The sequence below is a fragment of the Leucopleurus acutus genome, assembly GCF_964270905.1.
Source record: "Leucopleurus acutus genome assembly, chromosome: 9".
In the NCBI taxonomy this organism is placed as follows: domain Eukaryota; kingdom Metazoa; phylum Chordata; class Mammalia; order Artiodactyla; family Delphinidae; genus Leucopleurus; species Leucopleurus acutus.
In genome coordinates, this window is record NC_139144.1 from 88,335,334 (window position 1) to 88,357,182 (window position 21,849).

At 54.9% G+C, this 21,849-nt stretch overlaps 1 protein-coding gene across 5 annotated transcripts in view; it reads right to left on the reverse strand.

Moving 5' to 3' along the window:
* Window positions 1–507: 507 nt before the first annotated feature.
* PLXNA4 (plexin A4) overlaps window positions 508–21,849 on the reverse strand; it is a 606,963-nt gene continuing 585,621 nt past the window's right edge. For 4 of the 5 annotated variants that reach the window (XM_082846558.1, XM_082846557.1, XM_082846560.1 and 1 more), the window contains 7 exons: window positions 19,154–19,257; window positions 18,525–18,624; window positions 17,220–17,410; window positions 15,749–15,918; window positions 11,570–11,782; window positions 4,881–5,031; window positions 508–2,775 (listed from right to left, as the gene is read on the reverse strand). In XM_082846558.1, the coding sequence (XP_082702684.1) occupies window positions 2,680–2,775; window positions 4,881–5,031; window positions 11,570–11,782; window positions 15,749–15,918; window positions 17,220–17,410; window positions 18,525–18,624; window positions 19,154–19,257 (1,025 nt within the window). In that variant the 3' untranslated portion in view covers window positions 508–2,679. Of the gene's footprint in view, window positions 2,776–4,880; window positions 5,032–7,188; window positions 7,249–11,569; window positions 11,783–15,748; window positions 15,919–17,219; window positions 17,411–18,524; window positions 18,625–19,153; window positions 19,258–21,849 lie in introns of those variants that run through there. The other variant, XM_082846561.1, reaches the window with a different exon arrangement.

Consider the following 21,849-nt stretch of genomic DNA (forward strand, 5'->3'; position numbering starts at 1 on the left):
ACTTGTCCGCCCGCCTCCCCTCTTTCTCCCAGACGTTTCTCCCGAGGTGACTGAAGTTTCTCTTACAACAAAGACGTGGGGAAAAAAATTTGTACCGACAACGAAACAATAAGAATAATCCGGTAAAAAAAGAAAAGCTTCAGCAGAACCATGATAACAGTCTTTTTCCTACTTGTTCATTTTTTTTCTCTAACTGTGCAAAACTTAAAAAATAATTCAAAACACACTCATACACACATACTTACACTCAGCTTCCATTCAGCACATCTGTGTTAAGTATGTTTGTGTCTTCCTTCTCCCCAACCCCTTCACATGTGCAAAAATACTTTAGCGGCCCAGGTGCCTCCTCAGCCCTCCTCCGGCTTGCTTCCTTCCTGGCCTGCCAGGGCTTGTGGCTTCTGGGGAGGAAATCAAATGATCAAGGGTAGAAATTCCATGCTTCTTCACCTGCCACTTCATTTGCCAGAACCTTTGGGTGTGCTCCCCCCGACATGCATGTCTTCTTTCTCCTCTTCCCGTCCGTTAGGTTACTTGTATTCTGCCCATCGTTTGTCCTGCTCGACGCCACATCATGCCCTGCTCTGCGCCACCATGGCCCGGCCCCCAGTCCTGTCCAGGATCCCCTTGGCCACTGACCACCCTGATTTCCTACGGAGAGGGGACCTCACCCCTCTGCACTCAGCACAGAAGACAAGTGTTGAAATGTCCCGAAGTTGCAGAATGAATGGTGAGCAAGGGCAGGAAGGGAGATGCTTCAAATCCCCCTGATAGGACAGGAAAGCTTTCTGAGCTCTCTGCCTACTCCTGGGGCAGACACACACACACACGTGCATGTGCACATGAGATCACACACACACACGTACTCATATCCAAAGGGGCTAGCATTCTTTAAGCACAGGGTGCTCCACAGATGTTGCTGGAAATGGTGTGGTTCCTTCCTCTTTCCACGTGGGGCCCCTGTGGAGTGGATGGCAGGGGAGGATGTCTGATGCTCGGGGAGTGAAGACGGCACTGTGGAACCTTGTGCCCAACCCCACCTGAGATGATGCCGCTGCTTGCCTCCCAGAGTGGTGCACAAACTCCACACCAGGGCTGCCGGGCGAGTCTGTGGCGGAGACTGGACCACAGATGGAGATGGTGTCTAAGGTCCCTTCAAGGTTATAGGTTTCCACGATCCTCCGTCAGACAGTCTCTCACTATAGCCCCTGCTCACCTAGGACACATGTCTGAGCACACATTCGTCTGGCTGGCTAAAGTGATGTATCCGTGGATGGAAGGACAGATGGAGGAACAGACGCCAGAGCCAAGGTCAGCTGTGCGTCCCTCCTCCCTTTTGCAGCCAGGTCCTTCCTCTTGATTCTTCGCTCCTTCCCAAACACGGCAAGCCCGGGACTGAGCTGGGCTGGCATTTTGGCTTGTCTCTGCGAGGCTGTGCTTGAGTGTGTTTCTTTCCATGATGACTGCCAAAGAGCTGAGGGAGGAGAGTGACTAAAGAGACAGCTGAGATGTTGATGAAATAATTCCCAAGGAGGTCTGAACAGTCCAGAGACAAAGTCATCTGCATCTGCAACGGCACCAGGTTCTGCAGGGAGCAGGGGCGAGGCTGTCTGCCCCAACTTTCTACAGAGTTCTCAGGAAGGATAGTGGGGATGGGAGCCACTGAGAGAGCTGGAGGTAGAATCTCCCAGATGCACTCGGCATTTTACCTTGACCCCTGATGAGCGATGACCAAGGAGGATGGAGGTGTGTCCTCTAGACGGCACTCGGGGATCTGCAAGGGATCAGACCCATGACTGTGGTCGTGATCGTTAACATGTGGGGGCAAATGGAAAACAGCCAATTCTGCTTCCAGGGTGGATGCAGCTCTCTTCCTCTCTCCCTCTACGTGTTACGTTCCTGCCGCTGTGAGCCAGACTGGGAGGTTGGGAGGATCTCCACAGTGGGCTGTAACTGCTCTTCTTTCTCCTGTCTGGTTTTCCACAGGCCGGGAGGAGACTGGGCAGGCAGGGCCCTGTGGGCACTTGGAAAGGCTCCAAGAAGATTGGAAGGGAACCAAAAGGCCTCTGGATGCCAACCCAACAAGTGGGAGACAGCCTGCGAGGCACCCCACGACGCTTCATGCTCCCCACTCCAGCCACACGCAGGAGGTGCAGCCTTTCTTCTCACAGTTGCAGAGGGACCATGCCACTGACAGATCCCCTGGAGATGGAAACCTGGGCCAGGAGACGTCTTCCCAGTGAAGGTAATACAGAGCTCACTGCCTCGTCCGCAGGCCAACGTTCGGCTCAATGCGGGGCTATCAAAACGTGGAAGGTGAAGTAGCAGTACAGAAACATCCTTCATCCTCATCCATATTCGGGCCCTGCCGCTGATGCATGGGGTCAGCGGGGAAAGAGGGCCCCCTCTGACGTCTTCTGGTCACCAGGTCCCTCACGGGGCGGGGGGCATCCTGGACTAACTGAGGGTCGGTGGCTTGGCTCAATCATGTTGGTAGAGCAACTGCAAGAGAGGGGATCCAGGAAGGAGAGAGACAGAAACAGGCAGAGAGAGAGGGAGATAGCGCTGCTCGGGGGATGCTGCTGACGCCAGTCGGAACTTGCACTTGGTAAAGATGATAATCTAGACTGAGGCACGGCTTGGTGTGTCCCTCCCTCCAGGGGGTGCCTGGAAGGACGGTTCTCAGCTGTCTAAGCTCATGAGGGTTATGACTTGTTCTAGTTTGTAGGCCAGTTTCTGCTTCCCACACTGGTCATCGTGGTCCAGAGGTCCAAGGATCTGTTGAAAAGCCAAGAACGGGGCGGTCACTAGTTTGCGTGTGTGTGTCTGTGTTCTTAGGGTACAACAGACAGGGGGCGTGGTCAGAGGGTCTGGGAGGATGTGTGCAGGTGAAGCGGCCCACACGAGGTGGCAGGGGAGCCACACAGCCTGGGTGACGGGGTGGGGAGGTGTGGGGCAGCCCTCGGGCATAGGGGACAAACGTGTGGGCACCCAGGTGTCAGTGAGCGCAGGATGCCAGCGCACGCGCCAGCATGTCTGAACACGTGTACATTTCACTGCCCACGGAAGACGGCTGGGAGTGGGCAGACGACACCTGTGCCAGGCTGCTGCAGTTACCTAGAGGTTAGACAGCAAACAGGTCCATGCCCAGTGGGAAGTATGGTACTGTCTCGGGGTGACTATGATTTCACGCTATCAAGACATTCCACCACCACCACCCCCGCACCGTGAAAAAGGAACGTCTTCCTCGTCCACAACCCAAGGCCCGAAATTCCACATTTAGCAAGTTATTTGGCTCCCCTTTGCCTGTTAAGAAACCAGTATCCCTCGGAGAGGTATGTCTTAAGCTTTACTGGTCATTGACACCCGACGGACAGTGTCTACACAGCCTTTGCTGAGATTACATGGGTGGCAGAGGACGGTGACAGAGCAATTGTGGACACATGAAGGAATATGTATTCGAAGCTGGGTCAGACTCAGGAGCTGTAGGATTGAACAAGGGCTCTACCAGTTTCTGGCCGGGTGATGTGGGGCAAAACATGTAACCTCTCTGAGCCCTCATTTCCTCATGTGTACAATGAGATGGGACGTGTGACTCCCTCTCGGGCTGCTCCAGGAGAGGGGATAAAGTCATGTGACACAGGAGCGCCCATCACACAATGCTGGCTCCAGCAGGGGCACGTGACAGCAGGGCTGCTCTCTACGGGTCCTGCCTGGGGTCTGAGGGAGCAGGGAGGGGAGAGGAGGCTGAAGGCTTGAAGGGAGGGTCCCAGAGCTTTGGACGTCCTGGCCCAGTTAATAAATTTTTAACTGGGCAGACCAAGCGAGTTGCCAACTTCTTAGCTGGCCGAGGACCACCAGTGACTGGCCCCAACATTTCATAAAGATGGGATGTTTTAATACTAACCGTAGACGAGTGAACTTGCAGACTAAGGGACAGGCCTTTCCAAGATGAGACAGTGGCACTCATATATTGGCCTACTGTACATCGTCCTCACTTGTCACGCGGCCACAGACAGGTGGAAACTGCCCTGGATTAGCACTGGCCCGTAGGCTGGCTTTGGGGTTCCTCCCCTAGAGGACCCACCACTGACTTTCCTGCACTTGAGGTTCACAGCATTATACTGCTCATGGCCTGTGGACACCAGGCCCTGGGCCCTGCTGGGGCTCCTTCCTTAATCCAGAGTTCCTAGACCCTCCCTCAGGAGTGAGGCTGGGAGGAAGCAGAGAACCCGGGGCCCTGGCTTCGGCTCCTGTTACTACCTTCCACTCACAAGGCAGCTATGCTGCTGCTCAGACATGGGGAGCCTGGATTCTGAACCTACCTGGTCTATACCGGTATGACCAAGAAAACCATAGGCACCTCTGTGCTGGCCAGAAAGAAGGCAGTGTCTGCAGGGGCAATGACCCCAGATGAAGTTTCCTAACTAAGGAATGCAGCAACTAAAAATAGACTCCATCCTGCTCTGGTCTGTATCTATTCTGTTCTGATTCTCTCCTACCCTATCATCTTGTTTTCTATTCTGTTCTTTTCTTTTTTCTTTTCTTTTCCTCATGACCTGCCCACGGAAGTGGGGAACTACTTGCTTAAAGATAATTAGATCAGAGAGAGAGAGGGAACAGCAGGGAATAAAAAATAAAGAGAAAAAAACAAAAGAGATACTTGAGCTATGTATCTGAAAAGAACAGGATTAATGTAGAATTGATAGACTGGTATGTTTCTAGCATCCCTGTCTTTAGAGCACAGCCCTCAAGTCCTGGGTGGTAGAGTTTCCCCAGCAGACGTGGGGGAGGGGTGTGTCTGACAGAGGCTGCTCCGGGCAGGGATTTCTGGGTCTCTGCCCCAGTCCTTCCCAGCGGGCCCCGAGCAGGGCAGGGCTCACCTCCTCGCTGTACTTGCCCACGTAGGAGAAGATCTCGGAGAGCGCGCTCATGGTGTTGAACTCGTTCATGTGCATCCGGGACTGCTCAGCCAGGTAGGCGTTCATGTCCTGGTCACTGATGGCCGGCATCTTCCCGATGTCCGAGTAATACCTGCCGAGGCACGACAGTGAGGAACCGTGCGTGCGGGGCAGAGGAGAGATGGAAACTCCCAGCGCCGGGTCTGGGGCCAGCGGGTTCGGAGGGTGACCCAGACACTATCAGAGGGTGGACAGGGTGGGGACAGGAGGAAGGAGCGACTATCGCCTGCACTGGCTTTGTTCCCGGCTCCCGGAAGAGTGGTCCAGTCTGCCTTGTGTGTCCTTCTAACTCCCCCTCCCACAGACGCAAGACATCCCCTCCATGGGGCCTGAAGGCTCTTCTAGGCAGTTGCCCTGCCCTGATGCCCCCCCCCCCCCCCGAGGTTAGCCAGGAGAAGGGTGGGGCTGGGGGCCGCTTGCGGGGAGAGGCTGGCAGAAGGCAATCAGTCACTGTCACTTGCAGCTGTGCACTCCTGTCAACTGGTTAATTAGATGCCAACATTTACATTTTTAATTTCTGAAGTTTGACATTTTATGCAGCAACCCCCAACTCTCCCACCAGAGGGGAGTTGTGTCATTTCCTAATGAGGAACTGAAGGGCCCTGGTGCCCCGCAAGACAGGTGCTTTCGGCTGTGGGCTATGGGGAAGAGACCAGGCACCTGCAAAGACGGGGGAGCATCAGGGCCGTGGGGCAGCACGCCCGGGAGTCCTTGTGGTGTCCCAGCTCAGCCCACGGTGAATGCCCGCGGCTTCACTGCTGGGGAGAGTGAGCCTGGGAGCTTAGAACAGAGGAGGGTGGCGGGGACTAGGGTGAGGCAAGTGAGGCAGCTGGGGAACAAAGTTTTCGGAGAGTTACTCTCACCTGGGAAGGTGCAGATGACAATGACAGGCCTTGGGTTTCCAGAACTCAAGGCTTGATCAGGTGAGTGGAGGGAGTATTCTCAGAGGCTCTGGTTCGTTCTCACCCTGGACCTCAGCCCTGCATCTCTCCCTCTGCATCCCTTACCATGCTGACCACGAATCTCTCAGTCCTGTGCCCACCTTCACCTCTGCCCCTAGGTGCCCAGGAGCTGGGTGGCAGACGATCAGAGGTGGCACTCGTGTGCTACTCCAGCGTCATGCTCAAGGGCCTGCGTGAACGACAGGTCAGTTTGCGCCAGGGCATCCCCAGGCCGGCAAGGATTGGCAAGGGGTGGGCTGGCCGTCCTACTGGAGCCACAGCCCTGCACGGAGGCCGTCCTGCCTCCGGCTCATTTGGACTTCCTTTCTTCACAATGTTATTTCAGTGTGGGGTCCTCTCTTCCCTCGCCCTCCCTCGTCTCCAGAGCCCTTGGGCCCCTCAGCTCCTTGTCCTGTTTCATTTTGGTTCCTCTGTTCCATCCCAGAAGAGCCCACTCTCTTCCAGGCCTGAATCCCACCCCAAAACATCTTTAGGGTCCCCAGGGTTCCAGGTAATGACATCCCAGGTGCTAAAGTTGCAGGGAGAGACTCGATGCATTGCCTCTATTTCTGGAAGGCAAAAAATGCAATGTTCCCTTTGATAGCAGAGAACCAGGGCGTCAGTGGTGGCCCCAACCTCGCCACTCCTAAGATTTGTGCCATCGTCCCCTCGCGACTCCATGCCTAGTGAGCAAATACATTTGTCCGGCAAAGGGTCACGTCCACAGGTCGTATGGGGGTAGGAAATAGGAACAAACGAGCCTCTCACTTCTGTGTCACGGCCAGACGTAGCTCTGGCAACATGGCTGGGCCCAGAGTTTCCTCCAGACAGTTTCACTCTGTCACCACCGACAGCCAGACCTACTGACCGCGAGGAAAACCCCAGGGTCCCGATGGGACGTGACCATCATCAGAAGCAAAGACTCCTGCCCTTCCCGTTACCTGCTCCTGAAACCTTACAGGTAGGTGGACGGCTCTGTCAGGCTTTCTGCAAATAGCATGAGGGCTCCTACTGCGACCTTAATGGTTGTGAGGGGCCTCCGAGCCCAGGTTAGGGACCACTGTCTTCATGGGAAACAGCAGTCGCCCGGCACTCTGTCCCTGCGCAATGGCCTGCCTTTACCGCACTAAAAGCCCAGTCCTTTGCTCCAAAGAGGATATACAGAAAATGAGTCTGTGTGAGAAAGAGAGAGAGAGGGTGTGAGGTGGGGTTGAGAGGGGAGTGTGGGAGGGCAGGGGTCTAACTCCTCACCTGCAGTCATGGGGGCAGCCGGCCTGGACGTGCTCTGTGTGATTCCCGCTCATAGTGAGGTCAGGTCTGCACGGGGCAACCCGCCCCTCCTCTGCTGCCTGTGTGCAGAGGGCGCTGGATGGGACCAGTGCACGTCGGTGCCACACACAAGCCTACGGGTGGATCGACCGCACGTCCTCACCTTCAGCAAGTTCTGAATGGCTGAGCCGAGTGGCTCTGGGCAGTCTGATGTCCTAGAGGAGTGTGGGGCTTGAGGTCTGCTGACATTCGGCCCATCCTCACCCCAAGCCCTGCCTGGAGCTAAGTGCGCCCATCCCCCCTGCAGGTCTCTGCTGCCCTTGCCTCGACCTCTCCCTGCTCCTCTCCAGGGCTCTGCCCAGCCCCACTCCCTGGCCAGCACCCCTTGAGCCTGACAGTGGCCCTGCTGCTCTGGCATCGCTGCACTGTGTGCACAGCTGCTTCCTCTCGAGCGCCTGCTGTGCTGGGCTCTGCGCTGGGCTCTGCCGCTGAGCAGCCTTATTGATTGTGAAGCATGCAATCATGTCCCATTGATGAACTTCACACGAGTGCTCTTATCAGCTAGCTGTGCCGTGAGGAAGGGAAAGGTCAGCCTGGGCGCCTGTGCTTGAACTTGCTCCCTTGGGATGTCCTCCTGCAGGCGAGCCCTTCTCCAGAAGGGAACCAGGTGGGATGCCAGCCCCACTGTGGTCCTGATGCTGGTCCTCAGGAGCTGCAGGGCCCCAGAGAGCTGGATTCTCTGCTGTTGCCCAGTCTGCAGTGTTTTACATTCATGTGCTTCTGTGAGATGCACCCAGTGTGTGATGGTGGGCACCCCATCTCTGCCTTTAGGATGGCCCCAGTGATGGAGAAGGTGGTCTCCAATGCCCTGGACTCTTAGAGAAGAACAAAGTATCCTCATCCCTTCAAACACCTCAAGGATGAAGGTGCAGACGTGAAGGACATTTAGAGCCCAAGGCTCTGATGTACAGATACTTACTTTTCAAGCTCCTGCACAGAAGTCTTTCCCTCTGTGTTCATTCACTGACCTCCCCAGGCCCAGGAGGATCAGGATGTTGCTCCCTGAGCCCCCACAGCTGACGGGGCTTGCTGAGGGCCACAAGGGAAGGATCAAGTCTAATCCATCCCGAGCGTCCAGTGCGCCCACGATGGACACCATAAATGACCCATGGATGAGTAAGTTAATGAGATGTCCATACTTCACCTCCAGTATTGCTCCCGGGGTGAACTGTCACAAGTTTTATATTTGGAATGGATGGCTTCTTTAGGAGGCATTTTTAAATATTTAAGATTCTTAGCCTGTTTCGTGTGTAACACAGGTGAGAGATGGCATCCCAGCGAGTGGCATGCCCCGGTCCAATTCCCAGGGGCCCAACTGTGGCTCCATTCCATTCACTGCTATGTGGAAAACCTGTGCCTGCAGGTGAGGGAGGCTGCCGTTGCCACGGGGTTAATTCCAATTTAAAATGAGAGGCAACCACTCTAACATGAAACTGTTACTGCTGTTGACAGTGAAATAGAAATTTCTGCTGATCATGACACACCAGTCTGGTGACAACACTGTTGAGTTCTGCTGTCTAAGATGAGGGTAGCAGTTGGTTGCTACCGCGGAACCAAGAGATTCTTCTCCCTTTTACTAGATGTGGCCGTAAGCAAAACCCCTAATACTTGGAATGGAGGCAGCAAAGACTGGGAGTCTGCAGTGAGGCCACCAACCACAAGCATTGCAAGGTATTTGGAGGCGGGAATGGGATGGAGGATGGATGAGAGGACAAGCAGAAGGATGGGAGGGATGTGGGATGGGAGGATGAGTGGGAGAATGGGAGGGGATGGTGTGGGGATGGGTGGATGAAGAACTTCTAGGAGGTAAAGCCTGCTTAGGTATGATAGAGTGACTTGGGCTGCTCAACCAACAGAGTTAGTGAGGACTCCTGAAGCCGTATGCTTCCCACCCCCCTGTAGAGAGGGCCACCAGAATAAACCCTGTTTCTCAGCGGTGAGGACAGCAGGCCCTCCCCCAGATGTGCGCAGGGCATGCTCTACAGCACTGAGGCAGTGAGCCTGGGCCCTGTGTGTGCTGTCTGCACGCTCACAGCAACTGAACATCGAAATCAGAAGTGGGCAAGCCCTGGCCACAAGAGAAGGGCCTTCTACCATCGTTCTTCTGAACTGGAGGCTGCCCGTGCCCTCGGCAGGCCAAGGCGGGCGAGCAGGCTGGCTGTGGGTCCCAAGCAAGCTCTGTGCTGCCGGACTTCATTTCCCAGCAGCAGACAAGCTCAGAGGCCAGCCTCCTCGGGAAGGGAGACTGGAACTGATCCACTCATCACCGAGAGAAGAAGCACTCTAGGCGTGACCTCCAGACCTAGCTGTGCTAGTTCCCAACCCCTCTGTCTTTGTACCCTCATCCCAGAAGGGGAGGAGAAATGATTTGGGACCCCAAGCAAGTGAGAGATGACTTTCCTGAGAGTGCCTTTGGTTGTTGAGAAACAGGCGGGATAAGAAATGGAGACCATCAGGGCACTCCTAACAATAACCAGATGGACTGGGGTTACTTGTGAGCTGTAGCAGCTGTGTGGCATGAATCTCATTTAGCACCACGTGAAAGGGAGACCATTAGCCCGGCATGGGCGTTATTCTCACCTCTGACTAACCGGGCCATTCTGGGGAAGTATCCTCTACACAGTTGTTTCATAAATGCTCCCAGCCCTTCACATCCCGGCTTTCTCCCTCCCTGCCCGAGGTCCCATTGCAGGGACACTGCACTGGGACAGGGATAACCAGAGCCCAGCTGCTGCCTCTTTCTTCTCTCTCTGCTGAAGAGCCAGCTGACCACACACAGGACAGCTTGCTCCTCCTGGCGGCTCTGCCGTCAGAAGAATGAGCCACTGTCGACGCAGGGGGAGGTAAGAGCCTCTTTGGTAAGTCAGACATAATCAGATACGAGGACAAAAGAGTGAGCTGTCTCTCTGACAGCCGAGGCTGGAAGCCCACCACATGTACCAGCAGGAAGGGGTCGGGGAGCTATCAAAGAACAGAGGGAGGGGGAGAACAAAATGCAACTCTTCCAGCAGAACCATGTTCCTGGGGTGGCCAGGATCCCACCCCACTCTCGGTTATTCCCTCTGTAAAAGGGGAAGGCAATTTTCAACTATAAAGATGGAGACTGTCTCTCTTCCATGGGTGAAACAATATTGTTCATTTTGTCTGAGTCAAGAACAATTTCTGGTCTCTGACTCTTCAAAAAAGCACCAAATCTGAGTTTCCATCCAGGTTTCCTATCTTTAAGCTACTTAGAAGAGAGAGGGACTCTAAAATCAAGACCGCCACGTAGAGGTGTGCAGGTTGTTCACTGCACAAAGGTGCCTGGTTGAGAGGGTGAGCTAGGACTGACGGCTAGCCTGTCACTCAACAAACCAGGCATCCTGGCATGGGGCCACATCGTCTGGTAGGAAGGGGCACCTGCCTTAATTCACACAGACACCATATGGGTTAGCAAAAGCCCTGTCTAAAAGTATCATAAATTGTAGAAAAGAGATTTGGGAGTCAGCTGAATTTGGGGATCTGCTTTTCTCTTGGCCACTTAAGTCATCTTGGACTGATTACTCAACCATTCTGTACGTATAGTTCTTCACCTTCATGGGCACAAAATGAGGTTATAAAGCCTGTCCTCTTATGTTCCGGAGCTACTGTGATGAATAAATAGCCCTTCAGCTGGTTGTTTAGCTCAGGCGCTTGGCATATGGAGCTGATACAGCCCAGACAAGCCATGAATGTTCTTCACCGTGAGTTAGCTTTGTACCAAGAGGAACCCAGCTGCACAGCGTACAGGTGGCCCTCCCGTCACAGGTGCACGGCTGAGACTGGATTAGGTTAGGGCCACTGTGGCTGGGAAGGCACCGTAAGGGCCCGGGCATCAAGAGTTCATCGTGCTGAGAGTCAGGGGACTGGGACCGTGCGAAGCTGTTCAGTGTGACAAGGACGTCCCCACAGGCCACTGGAAGAACTCCAGATGGACAGGGGCAGATGGGGACAGGCCTGCAGCCCGCCTGTGGCAGGATGCTATTCGGTCCCTTGGAGTCTTTCTTTTTTTTTTTTTTTTTTTCGTTTTTTAGTGGGCATCAGAGCAGGGAACTCCATTTCCTTCCTGGGCCTAGAAAGAGCTGGGCCCTCCATGCAGGGGAGCAGAGCGCAGTGGCAACGTCTAGCCATGTCCCATTCTTGTTTCAGCTGACAGTACTGGGTCCGTGGGCTGTGGGTGTCACCACTGCAGGCTGGGGCTTCGTGCGGGACCAGTCTGCAAGCCCTGCCCATTGCAGAGGGGAAGGAAGGGGTCCCACCTCCACCAAGGAAGGTGCCTGCTGCGGCCCGAGGCCTGCCTGGGCTCCCCGGCCCAGCACTCACCTCTCCACCCAGTTCTTGTAGCTGGGGATGTCCTTGGCGTAGAGCAGCTTGTTGGAGGGGGAGTCCTTGCCCAGCCGGTGCTCTGACGTGGAACAGGAGTCCATGAAGGTCTGGGCCACCACCGACAGGCAGGCGTCAGTGATGCTGCTCTTGTGGATGTCAAACACAAACTGGGGGTTCTTGATCATGTTGACCCAAAACCTCAGGGGCAGGCTGTGTGGGGGGAAGAGGCAGATGGTCAAGGGAGCTGGGGGGCAGGGGGCACTGTACATTGACCTAGAGAGTTCCCTGGAGAAAGAGAAAAGGCTGGGAAGCAAGGGTTCTGAGGGGCCTTCTCTATGTCATCAGTTCACTTTCCGGGGACGTGGAGCTCAGCAAGGTTGAGCGATCTGTTCAGAGGTACGGCGTTGATGGGCACTGGAGGGCTCGACGCCCAGCCTGGACCACAGGACTCACCAACTGCCCTGAGAACACAAGGCTTTGGGGTCCGAGGCAGCCATGACAGGTACTAGAAAATGGAATTTCTGACTCTCTATTCCACTGTCTGCCCCCTATGCCACAGATGCAAGGCATGTCTGGTTGGCAAACCTTAAATAGCCTGGAACCTGGGCTTTGTATCTTATTCTCTGCCCTCTACTGTATGACTGGAAGAAGCCACGCCCTTCCTGCCTGGTCATATGGGCTTATTCCTACATGGTGAGAGCCCTGGCACTGAACAGTTCCAAGTGGAGCCAACTGATTCCCATCCCTAAGCGGGCAGGCTCAACAGACCCCACTCCCGGCCTCTCACCTGCCCCGTTGTGTTCCCTCCTTCCCCTCACTTTCTTCCAGTTAGCACCTGCTGTATACCAGGAGCTATGCTAGCAACTGGAGGTCCAGTGTGAATAAGACCCATCCCCTGTCCTGCAGAAGTCTGCATACCGCTGGGCTCGTGGTGATGTCAGACGTGCAGTCACGAACTTTGGGTGTTGGACCTGCAGGATGGGTGGGGTCCAGTGTGGGAGCCAGGGAGGTGTGAGCAGGTCTACCCGGAGGGGCGTTACCTGGAAAGCCTTCCCAGAGAGGACGACACTTAATGGTCTCAGTATTAGAGATGCAGATGAAAAGCTGCAGGAAGAGGAGAGGAAGGTGCTGCCGAAGGGGGGTGAGCCAAAGACAAAGAGGAGATGGAACCTGCGGCGCCGTCTGCTACCGGAGCCACCTGTCTGTTGCTAGAAAGGGTCCCGAGGCATGGGGCAAAACCTGCCCACCTGCCCCTTTTGACTGTACTCTGCTGGCTCTCAGATTCCGTGGCTTCCGTCCAGCCTGCGGAGACGCAGGTCAGGAAATGGGGTGGCACCCAGCCAGGGACCACGCATCTCCCTCCCTCTGCCTCCACACCGTCACCTCCTGCTGTGTGCCCTGATGCTCTGCTGTTGCTTGGCTGCCGTCCTCAAGGTTGGTAATAATAGTTACAATGTTTGCGTGTGTTTGGCTTGCCTCTTACAACTTAAATTCTTTTGAATTACATGATTTCAATCCAGCAAGAACAAGATTTCTATATTTGTTGTATCTCCCAGCAGCCAGCATGTACATACAACAAAGGCTAATATACAGTAGGGCCTCATATTCAAGACTGACTGCCAGTCAGTCAACAAGTATTTATTATGTTCCCAAAAAGCGTGCCGTGCGGGCAGCACCGAGGTCTAACAATGGTAAGATGCACTTGTTTCATCCTGGGAAATCCAGAAGAGGAAATAAAGGGACGGTACAGAAAGTTCTGACACTCAGGGGAAAGTCAGGGTCACTGCAACTGCCCAGGGGAGACCATGGGAGCTGGGCTCAGAGCCCCGGATGAAGGACTCCCGGCTGCCCAGCTGATGAAATCTCCGGTCTCCATCTGCCCGTTTCCGGAAGTCCCACCTGGAAAGGGACTCTGGGAGCCCATATTTGCTGCATGGTTGTTTCTCCCCAACATTCCCCTTCCTTCAGCCAGTTGTGCTGACAGGCAAATCAAACAGGGAAACCACAGCAGCTCCTGCCTAATGAAATTTTTGCATATTATTAACGTTAGCGGTGGCACTAATCTCCGGCTGATTGCAGCCACTCAGGCTAAATGAGTAGGAGGTTTATTTAAAAGAGAAAAGGCAGGGGAATGTGGAGGAAGGTAGTAGGGGAGAGGGTGAGCTAACAACTTTGGCTAGGAATAAAGAAACAATCTCTTTTCAATCAGGGACAATTAACTCTTAAGTCAATATGCAGACTTCATAATTCCTGGACTAACTTCGTCTTGCCCAGGCGGCCACGATCAGGGTCAGGGGAGTGTGTCCTCTGGTGAGAGCTGGTACTGCTGTCTACTGCCTGGGCTTTCCTTCCCTGACACTGGAGCTTGTTACGGTAACACCTGGCACTTGGAAGAGCGGGCAGGAAAGAAGGTTCTGCCCTCCCTCCGAGAACTTTATGGCATCTCATCTTTGGAGGTGTCCTTACCTTACCCCAGCGGGAGGTATGAGCTGAAAACAAATGGTTTAGATACCATTTCAGGGGGATGTACTTGTAAAGGGCTACAAGATCAAGGGGGGATGTTTTGGAAATACCAGCTCTCCCAGCACCTGGATAAAAGGTCTGGGCAGGGCACTCCTTGAATTCTGAAGGCTGCAGACATTCAACTGGGGTGGTAAGTAGGAAGACCTGGTGGCAGAGAGAAGCAGACTGGGTAGATCAGGGGCACGCCCTTGGAACAGCTCTGCAGAGTCATGCTAAAAAGATGGGCATGAACGCAATGCAGTCTTACCTAGAGGCAGGCACTGGGAGGGACAAGACCTGCAGGCCTTTCAGAGGAGAGAACAGCCTTCACCCAGTGTACTGTGCTAGATGGGGAATCCAGAGTCTGAGAGTCTTATTTCAGAGAGAGTTGCAAGAGCTCCACGGTGCAAGAGCCTCTCTCACCCGGAACTACTGTGGGAGCAAACCCTGCTCTGCAGCTCTGTGGCCCAAAGCTCTGTGCCTGCCTGATTTCCCAATTTTAGTAGCGATGCGCTATGCTTCAGGTGAAAGAGACGAGAAGCCAGAGCATCCTACGTTAAATAACGTTTCAGTGCCACAGGCTGACTCCTGCCTAAATCTAGGTTTTGGTTTGGGGCTTGGGGCTGGTTGTCAGGGCACCCGGCTGAGCCCTGGTACCATGTCAGTCCTAGCAGTTGGTGGGTGCCGGGCAGCAGGCTCGTGCTGCTTTGCAAGAATGTTCTAGGGAAGAGCACCCCAGGACAGGGACCGTGTAAAACTACTGGGAGGAGATTCTGGAACCGACGGGGTCAAATATAAGGCAGCTTTATCCCAGGTAGAACTCTCAAGAAGAGACCGTCTTGGCCCTGCATCTTCATCAATATTTATCGAGTCCCAGCTTTCTGCAAGGTTCCATCACAAGAGCTGAATACTGATGTCTGACCTTGCAGTCTCAGACTAAAACACAGCTGACACACAAATGAAGGGAAAGGATGATATATATGTTAAAGGAGAGAGGGGACCATGGTGAGACACCTAGAGGGTCATTTAGGACTTAGAGGATCTCCTCGTCTCAAAGACACAGTAGTTATGGGACGGTCCCTTCCCCAAAGGGAGTTTGGGAAGGGGGTTTGTGGAAAGGGAAGACCACTTCTTGAATAGAATGGAAACTCTCCTCGTTCACCTAGGTCACTCCTAGACGTGCTTCAGACTCCACTTAAGAGTCGCTGCGAGATGCTGCCCCTCTACAATCCAGCTAGCTGCACACATGCATCCCCTACTGTCGCATGTGCCTCTCTGTCCGAACAGCTGCCCTCCTGTCTCTTACCCGTGACTGCCAGCCCACGGAGGGCAGAAGCCTCAGGGTCTAACATAGTGTCAGGCACAGGGGAGGGACCTGGATGTGAGAGCCACCTGGCTGCCACATCTGGCATGTTCATTTTTCCTCATTTAGTTGGTTAAATGTTTACTGACTGATAGGAACGAAGGATGATTTGACTAGAGGGAAGGGAGAGGAAGTGAGCACACAAACAATCAGGGAGGAGATGAAGGCCCCAGGAGAGCGCCTGCTTAAGAGTCCCTGCTGGGAAGGTGGACCCCAGCCCCTCTCCCCCTCTGCAAGGCCCGAGGCCCGCCTGAGCTCATGGACTCCAGGCTGGCCTCTCCCGATTCATCCTCTGCTCGCCCCTCACTCACCAGTTGCTCTTCCAGGTGTGGCGGACGTGCGGGTCGTGGATGCCGTGTTTGTCCGCCTGTTCATCCAGAAAGTCAAACATGTACTTGATCGCCAGGGGCAGGGCGGAGCCGCGGTGCGCCGTGCTGAAGATGGTCTCGAAGAGGTCGTCCACAAACTTCTGCAGTGTGCCCTGCGGAGGAGGGCGCAAGTTCAGACACAGCTCGCCTGCCCCGTGAGCTCTGAGGCTGGGTTTTTTTTGTTTGTTTGTTTTGTTTTTTTTTGCGGTACGCAGGCCTCTCACTGTTGTGGCCGCTCCCGTTGCGGAGCACAGGCTCCGGTCGCACAGGCTCAGCAGCCATGGCTCACAGGCCCGGCCGCTCCGCGGCACGTGGGATCCTCCCGGACCGGGGCACGAACCCGCGTCCCCTGCATCGGCAGGCGGACTCTCAACCACTGCGCCACCAGGGAAGCCCTGAGGCTGGGTCTTGAGATCGACTGGCCTCCCAGATGGCGGGTGGAAGGGAGGACAGCGCACAGCCACCCCTGCTTGGGTGAAATCCTGCAAGTGCATATGTGAAATCTGCACCCTCCCCCTGCCCGCCTGCATCTGTCTCGAGCAGCTTTACATTTCCCCGGCACGTAGAAAATACATACAACACCGATAACTGGACCTAAGGAAGCCTTCCTCTGCCAGCAACTCGGTTTGGTTTAACACCCTTTGATGGTGTTATTTTAGCACTTTTCACAAATGCTAATCAACAACTCAGAGCAGACAAACACAATCTGCTGGTTCTGTTTAGGCATTATTCACGCCGGCTAATGCACAGTTACTCATTTGCCTCTGCAGAGAGCAGAGCCGAGGCCAGTCTCGGGAGTGAGGGACTAACTGGGATGGGACTGCCTCACCTCAGAGAAATGCCACAGCTGGCAAATCCCTAGCATCTCTGCTGGTGCCTCCTCTCTCATCCACTGCTGCTCACGCACACGCTGCTGGCCAGTGCCGGTCTCTTTCCCAGCAAAGAGCCTCAGAATCCTTCTCAACCCACTGCTGCAGCCAACCCCACCCATACTGGATCCGTGAACCAGGATTAGAAACAGTGCCTGGAAAGTCAACGATGGAGCCCCAATTCCCATCACGACACCCCAGAGAAATAGTCATTCTTCCGTTAGGCGTGGCAGAAGACTATGAATACACGTGGTTAGTGTCTCTCTGTTTGAGCGAGGGCAAGAGAAGGGACGGAATCAAAACTTCTGACGGCATGCCAGCACGGATGTATGGGTGGGGTTGGCTGCAGCACTGGGTTGAGAAGGATTCTGAGGCTCTGTGCTGGGAAAGAGACCGGCGCTGACCAGCAGCATGTGCATGAATGGATGAGAGAGGGGGCACCAGCAGAGGTGCTAGGGATTTGCCAACTCTGGCATTTCTGTGAGGTGAGGCAGTCCCATCCCATAACCCACAGGTGCCCTGCAACCCTGTCTGAAGTCCCATACCTTAGTGGCCAGCAGTCGTGTCAGATAGATTTCAGACACCATCTTGCTCCCCCGGTCACCCTCCTTCTGGTCCCCGTGCTCGTGGTTCTTCACCAGGTGCCACATCTTGACGCCACTCTCCAGGTCAGGGGTGATCATGGGTGTGCGTGAGCGGAGGCTGTCAGGGCTGCCCGTGTACCGGATCATGTTTTCTGCCAATGCAAGGACCCCACGCGGGTAAGGCCACCCAGCCTTCCGGCCCATCACTCACGACACACCTCGGCTCCAGCCAAGGCCAACCCCGATCCTTCCTGCATTTGCAGGCGCTGTCACCTTGCCTCGCTTCCGTCCATTCCTGAATCTGGGGCGCTCTCCCACCACCTCCGGAAACTCTCTGCGGCTCCTCCACCCGCTCGGATTCCCCTCCCTCCTGCACTTGCATCTCCAGCCCTTGTTACTCAATTTGTAAAAATAGAAGCTTGTCCTTTTTTACGCTTTCCTTATGAGAGCTCTCCAGTCTCAGGGTGTGCTCTGTGCAGCCAGCTGAGTACCAAGGAAAGAGCAGGGATCCCGTCTCCCCAGACGGCGGCTGGCCAGCGTAGTGATCGCCCTGCCACTTGTGTACCTTCATCCGCCCCTCTCGCCTGGACCAGTTCCTCCCACTTAATTGCTGAAACGTGAGATGAGTGTTGAGCGGGAAAAGAGGAGGCAAGCCCCACTGTGTGCAGGCACTGTTCTATGTTGTCTTCTATATCTTTTCCAGAACCATCCCGTGAAGTTGGTAGTTTTTGCAATCCCCGTTTTGCTGGTAAGAAGGCACTCCAGGCTTCCAGCCCACATCCGGCGCCCTTTTCCCTACCCCGAGGAGCAGAAACCTGGGTCTGTACCTTCCCTCCACTGCTTCATAGCGTGTGACCTTTACACGTCATCTAGCCTCTGTGCATCTGAGTTATAATTTGCTAATCTGCATAAGAGGGGGAAATAATAATTATTTAATTCACTGATTATTATGAACCTGACGTTTGATAAAGAGTTACCACGAGTGTGAAAGCATCTTAGAGACTGTAGGATGCTCAAGAAGGTTAGACTTCCTTCTTGTTTTTGAGGATGAAGGTCCTGCGCCTGCATCAGAGCCCCTGCCCGGAACCAGAAGCCTCCTTTCCAGGCCAGAGTTCCTCTCTGGTGGCCAGCCTGCCTGCCTCCCCCCACCCACTCCCCACCCCCATGCCCCATGCCGGGCATCTGCTGCCTTCCAGCAGTGCTGCCAGCAATGACAACAGCTGCTCAGGGCATCCTCTCCTCCCCAGAATGATTCAGTGAACTCACCGTATTTACTTGCCGAGGTCCTGGAGACGGTGGAGTTGTTCACTGCATTGTAGGCTGTCACCTGCTTGGACACTAAAGCCACCACAGAACCATCCGGCACCTACCGGGAAAAGGCAGGTGAGGGCCTGGACACAGAAACTCTGCCACCCCAGGAAATCAGGACGAGCCAGGATGAACGTGGTCCTCAGGGGCAATCAGTGCCTCACCGAGAACCAGGGGACCAAGGAGGCTGTCAGCTTTCCTTTGACGCAGCACGACAGATCTGAATACAGAATCATAGTCTATGTTGGGGTTCGCTCTTGGAGCGACTCTGGCAAGAGCTTCTCACCAGCACCCTCTGTCTTGGTGCTTCCCTGGGGGAGCACCCAGCCTTAAACTCCGGGTACCACAGGGTCTGTGCCTATGCCCTGTGGGAAGCATGCACCTGGCAACTATCTCCAAGGAGGTCAGGGTTTCCTGGCTGGGGGCCATGTTTTCCCTGGGTCGCTAAGGGCACGTGCAGTGCTGGTGAAGAAGTGGATTTAGGGCTTGGTAAGAGCCTCAGGGCAGCCCTGCTACTCAAGGACTGAGACTCCCAGGGACCTGGCTGCCCAGTTCGCTAGCCCCTCTCCACTCCACGGTCACCTCACCTGGTAATGCGCCAGGGTGTTCAGTCTCTTCCAGTCGTTCTCAATCTTGGTGGTGATGTCTTCATCCTGCAGGATCATCCTCGCCCCGCTTCCTTGTCGCCACTCTGTAGGGAGAGCAGTCGCATCTCAGAGAGGGCCTCAGGGCCTCCCATGGGATCCTGAGGACCCCTGTGCAGGCACGTACACGGCACCTTCTCGGGTGCATCGCGGACAGACAGGCGCTAGCAGACACTCCCAGAGGAGGGGTGCGGAAGCTGTCAGCACGGGTGCGGGGGGGGGGGGGGGGGGCTGAATTCCAGTTCTGGTTCTCATCCAACAAACTACGTGACAGAAGTAGGAATAACGTCACCCCCGTGGCCCACCTGTTCCCAGCAGTGGCTGTAAGGCCAAGTGGCCTGAGGCAGGGGAACACAATCAGATTCACAGGTTGCATCAGAACGAAATTCTCCGGACCACCCAGTTCCAGAAACTGCCCTGGAGACATTCCGGACCACCCAGTTCCAGAAACTGCCCTGGAGACATTCCGGACCACCCAGTTCCAGAAACTGCCCTGGAGACATTCCGGACCACCCAGTTCCAGGAACTGACCTGGGGACTTTGAACCCGGCCCAGCCTTCCCGCCTTTCGAGGGGCGGGACCAACGGTCCCCCAGGATACCCGAAAAGACCACCAAATAAGGAATACCCTCCTGCGCCCTCCCAGATTCACCACACCCCTTTCCCTTCTTCCCCTATAAAATCTTGCCCAACCCTCGCCCAGGCGCGACTCCTCTGGCCCCCTTTCTCTCGGACCAGTGAACCTCGCCCGGGAGCGCTCCCTAATAAAGCTCACTTGAAGCTTTCCCCTGTTTCGCGGTGCCGTTTGTTAAGATCCGACCTTACAGTGGCCACATCTGCAAGAAGTCTGCTTATTAGCTGAATGAAAAAGGCAGGTGAAGGCACTTAAGAAAGTACTAAGCAAATGCAAGGCGGTGTCATCACCGTCACGTACTCTTTGCTTGACTGTAAGGTCTTGGAGCTAATGAGACCAAGGCTGCAAATTCGGTCACTGTGCACCCCGTTCCTGTTCTAGGGGTGCATCCCGTACCCGAAAGCTGGCAGGTGGGCCACCCTTGGCTGGGAGACTGAGTAAAAGTGTATAGCGGGACCAGCGAAACCTATTCTCATGCCCAAGAACAGCCTCGTCCCCACAAAGCTGATGGGGATAACAGCCTCTTGGTGATGGAGCCAACACCTAATTATCTGATGCCATAGGTATACGCTTACATCCCATGTTCTCCTCATGGGCCCAGACACCTATAACACGCGGGTTTGCTGACGGATCCCACATGGGAAAACAGGAGACTGGTTCTCCTCTACCAAATCCTCATCGCCACACGCGGTACAAATCACACGGAGATGGAGGCACGCACATGCCAGCCCTGAACTGTTTGCACATGGAGACCCAGGTGCATGCCAGACACAGGCCAGCTCTCGTGCACGGGCACGTACACATCTACACATGCACACACGTTCACACGCACACACCAGAAAGGAAAAATGGCCTTTTCAGTCCAAATACAACATGTGTTCCTGCCAGGAAGCCAGGAATCTGGTTTCCAGGCAGCCACTACCCCATTCAGCACCTCACAGATGCTGAAATTCTGAAACAGGCAAGAGCGCACCAGGTTTTGCAGCAGGTGGTTGGGGGCTGGAGTGAGTTACCCGCAGTCCTTGTCTAACCCCTGCCTTGGATTTTTCCTACAGCTCGCAGACACACATACTATCCTCCCTCCCTCTGTTCCCCTCCCGTCAAGGCTGAGCTGGGGGTCCAGGACTGATTCCTTCCTGCCTTGTGCCCTTGGCATGACCAGTGCTACAGATGAAAATCAGACCCAGGAAGGGAGCTGCCTGCCCTTAGGGGGAGCAGAGATGCTCCTAACATCCAGGTCCCTGCCTCCGGCTCCTGGGCTTGTCTGCTGCCTGTTTAGAGCTTCTTGTAGCGTCGGGCTGTCCCAGGAATGGAAACACGAGGATGCCACGCGTGTCCGCCGGAGCAGAAGAGCCTTGAGCGGTCTCTGGGGATTGCCCATCATTTAGTGCTGTTGGTGGCACAGCTGGAACGATCATGGAGGTGAGGGCCTCGGGGCAGGTAAGGTTCTAGAGGAAAGGGCAGATGCCTCACGAGGGCAAGGGGTCAGCAGCGTTCTGTTTGTTGTTGTCAAGTTGTTTGTTTTTGTTTTAAATTTTATGCAGGCAGGTATGGGTGCATGTTTTCTGAGTGGCTAGGGGAAAATAAGCAGAATGTCTCCCAGCTGGTGAGAGAGCGAATTACGTGGTACAGAGGGACTCTGGTGAAGACCAGCCGGGGCCAAGGATGTGGCAGTGGTATGTTTTGTCCCAGTCGCACAGTGGGTCCTGAAAGATAAAGCCTCGTGGGTCTCCCCGCTTCCCTGGTGAATAGTGCCAGGGCCAGTAAGTCAGAGGCTGCATGGGTGAGGGTACAGCAGGCAGGCAGTGTTCTGCATTCCCCACCTGGGGGCCAGAGGAGGAGCTGGGGCCGAGCTCTGGACACAAAGTCTACTGGCCGGACGCAAGGGAAGAGGAGTCTCCTTCACGGCAGAGGCCGTGGGGGCTTTCTGGTTTATCAGCTGCACTGGCACCTTTGCTGATGGCATTGTAGCACCTCTCAGGGGGATCTGAACAAGCCACACAGCC